The sequence below is a fragment of the Malus sylvestris genome, chromosome 14 (assembly GCF_916048215.2).
Source record: "Malus sylvestris chromosome 14, drMalSylv7.2, whole genome shotgun sequence".
Lineage (NCBI taxonomy): Eukaryota > Viridiplantae > Streptophyta > Magnoliopsida > Rosales > Rosaceae > Malus > Malus sylvestris.
In genome coordinates, this window is record NC_062273.1 from 24,230,120 (window position 1) to 24,242,693 (window position 12,574).

Here is a 12,574-nt window from a genome sequence, read left to right on the forward strand (position 1 = left end):
TTTCCTTATGTAGACTTATTGACTCACTCTAAGTTCAAATACATCACATCAGAGATAAACAGTCACCTATTCCATTACATGTGGTTACTTCAAATAATGTAGTCACTTCATATCCTTCACCATCACCTATATCTATACCATCAAATATAAACCCTAGTCCTGAATCAACTACTCATTCACCAGTGTCACTATCCATAGATTTTTTTTTCTTCTACCCCATTACTACTATTACAAAACCTTAATACCATTCCTTCACCATCATCCATTACTGGTACATCACATTCATCCTCTCCAATCTCTGTGGTTCATGTTCATGATTCTAAGCATTAAAGTGTCACTCCTACATTTCATCCAGTTTCATTACAAGTGGTGCTTGATATTCCATCACTTAATCTTCATCTAATGCAGACACGGAGTAAGAGTGGTATTGTCTAGAAGAAAGCTCTAAGTGCTTCACTGCAACAATCTCTTACATACGATCTCTCTATGAGTGAGCCTTTATCGTACAAGAAAGCACTTCAAGTTCTAGTTTGGTTACAAGTAGTGAAGGAAGATATTGCAGCACTACATCAACAAAGCACGTGGACATTGGTTCTTATGCCACCTGATAAGAACTTGGTAAGATGTAAATGGGTGTTCAAAGTGAAAAAGAACTCTGATAGGTTAGTTGCAAGGCGTAAAGCTCGACTGGTAGCAAAGGGGTTTAGCCAATAACTAGTACTTGACTATGGAAAGACCTTTAGTCCTGTTGTCCAATCAACCGCTGTCAGATTGGTATTGGAACTTGCAGCTCACTATGATTGGCATCTAAGACAACTTGATGTTAAAAACGCATTTTTACATGGCATTTTGCAGGAGGAAGTGTATATGGCTCAACCACCAAGCTTTGAGGATTCAACCAACCCTAATCCAGTTTGCAGACTGCATAAATCCTTATATGGTTTAAAACAGGCACCTAGAGCCGCCTGGATATGAACGTTTTACAACTTTCTTGACTTAGTTGGGATTTCAGAATACATACTCGAATTCATCCTTGTTTGTTAAGAAAACTGATTCTGCAATTGTAGTGTTTCTGTTATATGTTGATGATATAATCATCACAAGTAGAGACAATGCTATTATGCAATAAGTTATTGATTCCCTTACAACTGATTTTGATATCAAAGACCTTGGTTCATTGCATTATTTCTTGGGAATTCAAATTTCTAAGACTGTGTCTGGTCTGTTCTTGTCTCAGACCAAATATATCAAGGATTTGTTAGAGAAAACTCAGATGCTTAAGTCAAAACCTTGTGATACTCCTTGTCTACCATACAGTCGCTTATTGAAAGATGATAGAGAGATCTATTGTTACACCCTACCTCTATTTTTAAACATTATTTTTTGTTCTTGAATGGTGAGCCGGGTGTGACCCTTCTTCTTTTTGGTTCCCGGTCTCTTTCCTCTCTACTATCCCCTGTGTTCTCCCTCTCACAGTACACTCTTTCTCTATCTCTCCTTCTTCCTTACTTCTCTCCCTCTCTCAAACCTCCCGCACTCTCTCTTTCTTTACAAACCCTCTCTCTCACCTCTAAGCTTCTCTCTCAAACCTCCCGAACTCTCTCTTTCTCTACAAACCCTCCCTCTCACCTCTGAACTCCACCAGAAAGGCAACAAAAGCACCTCATCACCTGGGAATGGACCTCCCTCTTCTCCTCGTCACTGTGCAAACACCTTCCCGACGAGTTATTGTCACCTTCAACGACAGTAAGTCAAACCACCCATTAATCTTCCTTCCTAGTAGTTTAGAAGACTTAATGGTTATTAAATAATGGTTTTTAGTGAAGGGTTAGACGTGAAAACACCTCGGTGGAGTTTCTTCATATTTTCCGGTGAGGAGCACTGCCCATTTCGAGGCAATTTCTAGCCAAACCATAGCAAGTTAGCCGGCATGCAAGGTGATATCTCTTTGTCTCCCTAAGTACTACAACTTTCCTTTTAGAATTACCCAATTTCAATGAGTATTGAAGAAGTTATATCCATTTGAATCTTACCCAATTTCCTGCGACCTCTATGACTTTCGAGGCATTTTCTGGCCAAACCACGGTGAGTTAGACGTCGTGTGAGGCACCATTCTCTTCCTCTTGTTAAGATCTATGATTTCCATTTTTAAATCACTTGATTTCGTTGAGTATTTACAAAGTTATTAACGTTTAAAGTTTATCTAGTTTTCCGACCGAAATTCGGCCTTCTTCTTGAGGACCAGCGACCCACCAAACCTAGGTCCTTCAGGCCATTCCTACCAAGCCCAGAAACCCAAGGAACTCAGGCCTTTCAAGCCACCCCAAAGACCATCGGGCCTTAGGCTCGTTTCAGACCTAAGCCCAAGCCCTTTTTTGTTATTTGTTTTGTTTTAAATTATTTGTCAAAGGCCTTTGGGCCGTGAGTTGTTGGGGGCCCCGAGCCCAAGCCCTAAACCCAACTTACCTCAGTCTTTTTCTTTTAAAACCTAAGGCCTCAGCCTTTGGGCCTCCCACCTAGGCCCGAGTAACCCAAAACCCAATCCTAAACCCATTAAATCCCAACCTACCTAAATAGCTAAACCCTTAACCCATTAACCCTTTATCGTAAGAACAACCTACCTAAACCTAAACCTAACCTAAGTCGAAACCCTAAGCCCTAAACCCGGTTGGAACCTTCCAAGGATATTCTTAGAATCTTCCGAGGAATATTCCCGTGTTGACTTTTTTCAAAAATTTAACCGGGACCCTTCTCAAGGCAATTCGACGTCCTGAATCTGTTTCCAATGTCCATCTTCCCTAATTCAATTGTTATAATAGAGTTTTATTAATTGGACCATTTATGTGCTTAGGGGCAATTATTTGTGGCTTTTCCATCTTTGCTAGTTTGCGTGGCTCTTCAGCGGTGAAGTATTTGTGAGTGGACCCCTTCTAAAATGCATGTTTTAATAGTAGAAATGCATACATGAAAAGCATGAATTAATGATTACATTTTATAAGACAACATGCTTACTGAGGCTATTTTGAATTATTACTATTTTTCTTATAACCCGTGTTCTTATAGAATATATGATGGATGACGACATGATATTTAGAACACGTTTAGAACACCTATTTATAGTATGGATGATGGATGACTTTATACTATGAAGTTGTTTTTCAAATATATGTATGTTCAATGGTTTTGTACTTACCTAGTGGTGCTATTATTCCGCTACAGGACGAGGGATAGATTCGGGTCCATCTCGGGCGACGGTTATGGTGTTGGCATAAGGCCTGAAGTGTTTTTCCTCTGGCTATTAGCACAGGGACGGGGAGCTGGCACGGGGCCTGTGATAATTTTCCTATGGTTGTTTGCACATAGACGGGGAGTCAGCATGGGGCCTAAAGAAATATTGGACATTCATTAGTGATTACGATATATATGAGTTATGATTTAAGACATTGCATGGCATCCTAGGTTTTGAAAAACCTATTTTTATCATGCTATATATGTTTTCATAAAACCTGGGGGTTAATATGTTGATAACTATTTTATTATATCTATATCAACTTGGTCTACTCATGTTTGTTTTGCGCCCCCTTCAGGACTTAGAATTGAGGCATACAATCCTGGCGTCAAGACACTTTCGCATTAGCATCTTCGAGTCCTCTCGGTGTTGAACCCATCCTCTTATTCATTCAATTTTATATTATTTTTTTTTAGTATTCTAGTTAGTTGTATGCTTTGAACACGTTCTTTAAATGCATATTCATTATTCTTATAAATTTATAAGTCTTATTTACTCCTTATTCTCAGCATTTGCATTCAATAAATGGCTTTCGTCACCCACCCTCGGGTGTCAACCAACACGTGCCTATCTTGGTATTCGGGGAATATCAGGATCGGGGCATGTCAGATTTGTAGAGAAAGAGAGAGTGCGGGAGGTTTGAGAGGGAGAGAAGTGAGGAAGAAAGAGAAATAGAGAGAGATTGTACTGTGAGAGGGAGAACACGGGGGAGAGTAGAAAGGAAAGAGACCGGGAACCAAAAAGAAGAAGGGTCCCACCCGGCTCACCATTTAAGAACCAAAAATAATATTTAAAAACGGGGGTAGGATGTAACATCTATGGTAATCCTAGTTTGTACAGAATTGTTGTTGGTGCCCTACAATACCTAACATTTACAAGGCTTGATATAGCCTTTTTTGTTCATCAAGTTTGTCAGTTCATGCAGCAGCCTATGGTGTCCCATTTCATTGCTGTGGATGCAAATTTTCACCTTCTCCTTCTTTGACAAAATTACACCAACAAAACAATCAACACCTTTGGTCAAGGCTAAGAGCCTCACGCACCCACAATGAATAGAGGGGCTTTGGCTGAAGAACCTCCGATGCCAAAGTTAGAATTTAGAGAGAAAAGTGTTTGGAGAGTTTTTTAGAGTTTTGCAAGAGTGTGTCCTCTTCTTTTTAGAAAAAATAAGGTCATATATATAGGGAATGGAGGTGGCCGGCCTTTAGAGGTTTTTTGTGTGAAAATGGGTGATTTAATTGGTGATTAATTAATCCATTAATTAGCCAATTAATCTCCATTTATATGGAATAATTTGTAGGTTATGAAGTAATTACCTAAGATGAGGATGGATGAAATAATTTGGAATTGGTTACCTTTTTTGGACACTCTTGGCTTGATTAAAGAATGATTGTCCGCTGCTCGCGCGTAGGACAACCGGTGTGTCTCAGGGGTAACTTTGTCCTTTTTACCAAAAATCTACGTGTCACCTTATGATTATTTTTGGCTCCACAACTATTGTCAAAAGAATACTTTGATATCTCAAGGGAACTATGGACTATGGTATTTCATATCGCAGAGGTGATCTAATTTTAAAAGCATTTAGTGATGCTGATTGGGGCGATGATCCGAATGATCGACAATTTACAATTGGTATGGTGGTGTTTCTTGGCTCTAACCCGATATTCATGATCTTCAAAGAAGCAACTTATAGTGTCTCGATCATCAACTGAAGCTGGATATCGAGCTTTCTCGTCTACTTCTGCTAAAATCGATTAGATCAAATAACTCTTACAAGTTTTGCATGTTACACCCAACCCCCAGATATTTGTATAATTTCGTAAGTCCCTAAAATTTTAATGAAAATTTCATTTTGGTCCCTTAGCTTGACTAAATCTGGACCCTTTATCTAGATTCCTAAATTCCCTCAAACTGCCACGTGGCAGCACCCTAGCAAACCTCACATTTCTCTCTCTGTCCCCTACCCCCATGACTTCTTCTTCTTCTTCTTCTGTTTGTTTCTGCTTTCTCTCCCTTCTCTCTCTTCTTTCCCTCTTTCACCGAAACACACACACACACCCACACGCACCCATCTACATTTCCTGCTCGAGGAAGACATAACCATCATCGTCAACCTTATCCTTCTCTCTCCCTCTCCCGTCGCTGCGAGGAACGGCAAAAACCTAGAAACTTTCCGGCGAGGTTTTCTTAATTTTCCGGTTAGGTAAGCCTCGAATTTCCCTCTTTTCATTCTAGATTGAGGTGTGAATGTGTTTTAATGGGTTTTATTTTGTTATTGTCAAAGTTTTAGAATGAAATTAACTCGAGAGAAAGCTCACCCATCTCTGGCGAGCCCTTGAGTGTCGAGGAGCTTTCCGTTCATCTCCGGCCATTCTACGGCAAAAGCAATGTATAAACACACTCCTCTCGTCTTGTGCTTCGTTTTGATACCTAGATCGGACCCTAAAGGCTATGTTTGTAGTCGGCTAGAGCTGTAGAAGCTCCGGCATTCTTCTTCAGTGCACCCAAGCCTTTCAGGCCGTCTCTAAGGCTCACGGGCCTTAGGCTCATTGTGAACTAAGCCCAAACCCTATCCCTTTTCAATTTTCATTTTATTTATGTTTGTTTTAATTGTTTTTAAAGACCCAAAGGCCTTCGGACCGTTTTGTTTAGGGCTTGTGGCCCGTTGACCCAACCCAAAACCTTTTTAGGTTTATTTATTTGTTTTAGAAATTAAGGCCCTTCGGCCATTTTGATTAGGGCCTTAGGCCCGTGTTTTTTGAACCCATTCATTTAAGGCCTTAGGGCCAATTAGAGCTTGGGTTTTCAACGCCTTTCCCAAACCCATTAACCTTTAATCCTTTAAACCCAAAACCCTTAGGGCCCAATTGGCCCAACCCAAATCCAAGCCCAGTCTGACCCTTTGACCCGTTGACTGTGAATGTTGACTCGGTCAACGATCAGAGTTGACTTTGACTTTGACTTTGACCGGTCAACGATCAACGTTGACTTTTAGAGTTGACTTTTTGGGTTTTCATCCAGGACCTCTCCTAGGCTAATTTCGACGTCCTGGACCCGTTTTTGAAGTCCGTTTTCCCAAATTCAATCGTTTGGATAGAGTTTAACTAAAGGTACTCCCTTATGTGAATTGGTGCAATTATTAGTAATGATTCTGTTATTCCTTTTTGGTAAGCTTTGCACCATCGGTGTACGGTGAGTGGACCCCTTCAAAAGCATGTTTTAATAGTAGAAATGCATACATGAAAAGCATGATTTAATGATTACGTTTTATGAAATGTTTTATGAGATAATATACTTATTGAGGCTAGATTGAATTATTACTATTTTTCCAATAAACCGTGTTCTTATAGAATATCCGATGGATGATGATATGATATTTAGAACATGTTTAGAACACCTCTTTATAGTATAGATGATGGATGACTTTATACTATGAAGTTGTTTTTCAATATATATATGTTCAATGGTTTTGTACTTACCTAGTGGTCATTTCTGCTACGGGACGTAGGGATAGATTCCGGTCTGTCCCGGGTGACAGTTTGGTGTTGGCATAGGGCCTGGAGTGTATTTCCTCTGGCTATTTAGCATAAGGATGGGGAGCCGGCATGGGGCCTGAAGTGTATTTTCCTCTGACTGTCTGCTCAGAGACGGGGAGCCAGCATGAGGCTTGGGGGTTATCAGACATTCACTAGTGATTAGTATATATAAAAGTTATGATTTGAGACATTGCACGGCATGCTAGGTTTCGGAAAACCTATGTTTATCATTATATATGTGTTTTCATAAAACCTGAGGGTTAGTATGTTGATAACTGTTTTATTTTATATATATATATATATATATATATATATATATATAGCAACTTGGTCCACTCACGTTTGTTTTGCGCCCCCTTCAGGACCTATGAACGAGGATTATGACCTGAGCTACGAGGCATTTCCCTACCAGTGATTTAGTGCTACATCTTCTCTGCTTCGACACCTATTGTAATATAGCACTTCTCTATCTTAATTTCCGCTTGTACTTTGTATTAGACGTATGCTCTGAACTTATGTGTATGACCATAATTTTATTAGTTAGAGTTGAACTTTAGTATTGTGTTATTAGTTCCTATTGCCTGTTTTAGCATATTTCTTAGTTTTTGCTTAAATTAAATGTCTTTCGTCACCCTTCAGGTGTCGGCCAGCACATGACCATCCCGATGTTCCGAGGACATCGGGGTCGGGGCGTGTCATTGCATGTACCTTCATCTGGTGTTCCAGTGCTATTTTGTGACAATCTATCAGCAATTGCATTGTCATTCAATCCAATGCAACATCAAAAGACCAAACATAATGAGATTGATGTGCATTTTGTTTGGTAACGCGTAGCTAAAGAACAGCTTGATGTGCAGTTTGTAAGTTCCAAGGAACAGTTTGCAAATATCCATACAAAGGGGTTAAGTGCACCTCTCTTTCACACTCATTGTAACAAGCTCATGCTTCAAACGATGGCAGGAGCTTGCGAGGGGATGATAGAGTGTAGTAATTGATGTATAAGATTGAGCCAAGTGTACGAAGATTAGAGGTCCAGTTAGTTAGTTAGTTAACTCATGCATGCATGTATAAATAGCCTAAGCTTGTATTACTTGGTCATTAAGAAATATAACAAAAAAGTTAGTTTCTCTCTCCTTCTTCTTCTCCAAGATTCTCTCTGATCTCTTAAATCTCAGCATTGGTTAACACTGCCTAGGCACTAGGTCCCAGCCCGCCGCCTAACTAGCACCTAACGACTTTTAGAACCTTGTTTGTACCTCTCTAACAGAGGTGAGACCTGCATGTGTTGATGAGCCCTGTCTCTATTAGAGAAGTGGTATAAATGTGAAAAAATGTGGTAAGTATAGCATTACTCTTCGAAGATTGAAGTAGTGCTAATAACGTAGTTTGAAGAACAAAAAACTATTTGGTGTATGTGGTTACACCAATGTGAACAGAACCTTTCACAGCAGTTCAGCTAGTACGTACCATTGGTTCTAATTCGACACATAACACAAGATACTCTCTGGTAGTTGGCGTCTAAAACGTATGAGGAGGTGCCTTCCTATGACGATGTGGAGTATTGTCCGACATCGGAATGTTAAGGTATATTGCATGTGTTTATAAGAAATTCGGCTACGTATTCTCCATATCGCCAATTGCTTTTATGGTGAATCCTCAACTTCCTTCACTTCCAATATCTACAAGTTTACACACAGTTAATTGAGCACAAGATATGGCATTGATTTCTTCTTCTTTATTTATGTTTTTTTTTTAACTTATGTTTCTTTGACTTTTGCGGTAAATGAAATCAAATCCTAACCCTGTATAAATTATTTTCCTTAAATTGATCCATGTGATAATGCAGCTGTCCTTTTCCAAAGGTACATCTATGGCAGCTGCGGGCTTAGACAAATGATTTGATCAATTGTTTCAAAACAGGATATAGCCTCAATCTTTCAACATGAAAATGGAATAGCAACAGCTCTGAGAGCATTTTTTCTGTGTATGGTTATACCAGTAGATTCACTCATGTCTAAATCCTCCCCACTTGCTCCACCAGGCAACGTCCAGTCGAACTTGTGCACGATATTTGCCAACGCAATCTCATTGACAGCCATGGCAAACTGAATTCCCGGACAGACCCTCCTACCAGCACCAAATGGAATTAACTGAAAGTCATTCCCTTTATAATCTATCTCACTATTCAAGAACCTTTCTGGCTCAAACTCCTCTGGTTTTACATATAGTTTGGGATCTCTTCCAATTTGCCATGCATTGATCATAACGTGTGTCTTGGCTTTAATTTTGTAACCACCTATTTCCACGTCCTGGGCCGCAATCCTGGGAATTAGTAATGGAACTGGTGGATGTAGGCGAAGAGTCTCCTTGATCACCGCCTTCAAGTAGCGCATTCCAATCAAATCATCTTCTGTTATGTGTTCTCCATTTCGAACTATTTCTCGTACCTCATTCTGCAACTTTTTCATGACCCTAGGATGCCTTAAAAGCTCAGTCATTGTCCACTCCAGGACTGTATATGTGGTATCAGTGCCAGCAGCAAACATATCCTGCAACAGTTAATATTATTGATTAAGGTATTTGAAATACATATAATTACATAGAGGAAGAATTGTGTTAGTTTTAAAGGAAAATAAGCAGCGGGAAGCATGACAACTTATCCGAGTTGATTTACTATTCAACTTGTAACAGTATGTGATTTAACACCGAAGTTTTGGATTTTCAGCTGTTTAATATCTAATATATGTACGAATCAGTTTATTTAATAGATTTCTAACAGAAACACATAGAGAGAGAGATGATTACCAAGATGAGAGCCTTAATAGTAACTGTCTCAATAGGAAAACCTGCCAAGTTTTCTTTCTGAAATGTAAGCAAAACATCGACAAAATCCTGTTGGTCATCCTCTCCACTCTCTGAACTCTGACCCATATGCTCTTGGACCACTTTATCTAAAAAGTCATCAAACTTCTTAGCCACCTTGTCGAACCTGGCTTCCAAACCGTTGACACGGCTCAACCAAGAAAGCCATGGGATATAGTCCCCAATGTTAGTAGTTCCCAATAACTCAGTGAACTCCCCCAGAAGTCTCTCAAACTTCATCCCACCCTCACCGCTGTACTTCCTCCCCAGAGCGACTCTACATACAACATCATTAGTAAGCCTCGCAAACATTTCGCTTAAATTCAAAACTGATGGTGATGACTTCATTATGTTGCTGATCATGGTTTTGGTTTCCTCTTTTCTGACAAAGCGAAAAGAGCGAACCCTTTTGTTGCTCAAAAGATTTATGACACATATGCTTTTGACCTGCCTCCAATACTCACCATAAGGAGCAGATGCAACGTCCTTGAAGTTGTAGAGAAGCTTCTCAAAGTTGGTGGACTTGGGTCGATCAGAAAATGTGAGGTCATGGGTTTTCATGATCTCCCGAGCTTCCTGAGCTGAAGATACAACAAGGACTGGGACATGTCCGAAGTGAAGAAGCATGAGTGGGCCATGGCGTTGAGATAATGTTTGTAATGAGCGATGAGGGTACAAGTCTATTTGGTGAAAGTTTCCGATGATAGGGAGCTTCGGCGGAGAAGGTGGTGATGCGGTTTTGTTAGAGGTTGTGGTGGAGGAGTACCATCTGTATAGGAGAATGATGAAAATGGCCAGAAGTGTGAAGGCCAAAGGTTGCAAAAAGGAGGTGGTTTCATTGACCAGCATCATTGTCCTACCTGTGAAAAGAAAATGGGTTTTCGTGTATGTATTCTCTGCGCTTGTGTGTTTATATAATCCTACTTTGTGGGGTAGGTGGCTTTCTTTTTCTGGAAGATGTGCCATAGATTGCTCCATTTGTATATTCCAACGCAAATTTCAATTTCATTACCTTGCTTCTATCTTCTTTTCCTTTGTCTCACTTAGTTATCGGTTTCTATGTCATCTTATATTTTCTTTGAAATAATCATAACAAAAAAAAAAAAAAAAACAAAAACAGTATACAAGGTGGTGTATAGGACATCTTTAAGACAAAAGTTTTCAAATTGTTATTGAACACTAGGTATGATGAGCTAAAGCTTGGTAAGATTCACATAATCTGCAGCTTTGGTATGATAAGCTAAAACTTGGTAAGATTCACATAATCTGCAGCTTTGATTGAATTGTAGCAGCAAAATAGAATATTGCACTACAAAAGCTTAACAGGGGTCTGTGGAAGGTAAAAAATGGTACGTGGATAACACCATCTTTTGTGATAAATGACCCTTTATAATATTTACTTAAGTTTGGGATGAGATCTGTTGGTGAAAAAGAGATAGTGGTTGAATTTGTTTTAGGGTTGCTGATGCGATGAAAGTTAAGCACTCAAATTAAACCCTCTTTTGGCAATTGTAGTATATGTATAAGTAGGGATCGTTCTGGACCGGAGATTAGGAGGGATTGCTAATCTAAACTAAACTGACTTACAAAAAGAAACTTAAAAACACTTAACTAGACTCTATAGACTCAAAACACTTAAAAACACAAACTAAAACAGATTCTAACTAATTAGACACACTAAAGTAAAGGGGGATTGGGTTTTGGACGAAAATAAAGTAAAACAAAACAGAAACTAGAACTAAACAGATTTGCACGAAATTGGTTATTTTGGATGGATGATGGGCTAGCTAGAAGGTCTTTCTCCACACATGACACACTTGCATACAAATCAATCTCCAAATGCTTTTCAATAAACTATGATGCTCAACACCCCAGATTAACCGTGATGCACAAATTAACCCTCAGATTTTCCTTTACTCATTGAATTGGATGAATGCATGCGACAACCCAAATCATTCTCTAAAAGTCCCCTATATGAATGCATAATAGAGATACAATTAAAGATCATTACGTTCCATGAAAATCATAAGCGTTGACGAGGCAATTGTAACTATGAATGCATGATACGTTTGCCAAGAATTCAATTAACGCGATTGTGACAAGCAACCTTCACTACTCATGAATATAAACTTGTAACGATTAGGTGAAACTTATTTATATCCTAGCATCAAATTCATGCATGAAAACTAAGTATGCATCCTTAATAAACATACACAAATCCGTTACGAATAAAATAGATAATTGAATTGCAATCACAACTTATCAAATCACAATTGGAAGAAATCAATTCATATTGCAAATATATTCATGGTTTCGAATTCTCCTCTAGCCAAAAGAGGTTTAGTTCCTCATACTTGCAATTAAACAGAAACAATTGAAATTAAACATTGAAAACCAAAGTAGAATACACCTAGAATGCTCCAGCAATCCAAATTGAATGACTAGCACAACTCCAAGCAATCCTCTTTCCTTGCAAACATGCGGCACCAAGGTGTGAGTGGTGAATGGATGGTCTCTTGTGGTGGTGGATGGATATAGGTGAGTTATGGTGAAGGGTGGAGAGTTGTGTAGATGATGTGGTGTCTTTGGATGATGGCCCCCAAATTATGGTGAAGGGTGGATGTATTTATAGGCTAGGGAGAGGAGTGTATGGAGTTGTAATGAGTGAATGTAATGGGTGTAGTGGGTGAGTGTTGTGGTAATGAGTAGTGTTTGGTAATGAGTGGATGTAATGGGTGTAGTGGGTGGATGTTTGGTAATGAGTGGATGTAATGGGTGTAGTGGGTTGTGGTAATGAGTGGATGTAATGGGTGTAGTGGGTTGTGGTAATGAGTGGATGTAATGGGTGTAGTGGGTGGATGTTTGGTAATGAGTAGATGTAATGGGT

General features: G+C 39.3%; 1 protein-coding gene across 1 annotated transcript; it reads right to left on the bottom strand.

The window, feature by feature from the left end:
• Positions 1-8,526: 8,526 nt before the first annotated feature.
• Positions 8,527-10,630, bottom strand: LOC126600947 (cytochrome P450 736A117-like). The gene is made up of 2 exons (XM_050267648.1): positions 9,631-10,630; positions 8,527-9,374 (listed from the first exon to the last, which is right to left on the bottom strand). The coding sequence occupies exons 1-2, from the start codon at positions 10,537-10,539 to the stop codon at positions 8,763-8,765; spliced, it is 1,521 nt and encodes a 506-aa protein (XP_050123605.1). The 5' UTR covers positions 10,540-10,630; the 3' UTR covers positions 8,527-8,762.
• Between the last annotated feature and the right edge of the window lie 1,944 nt (positions 10,631-12,574).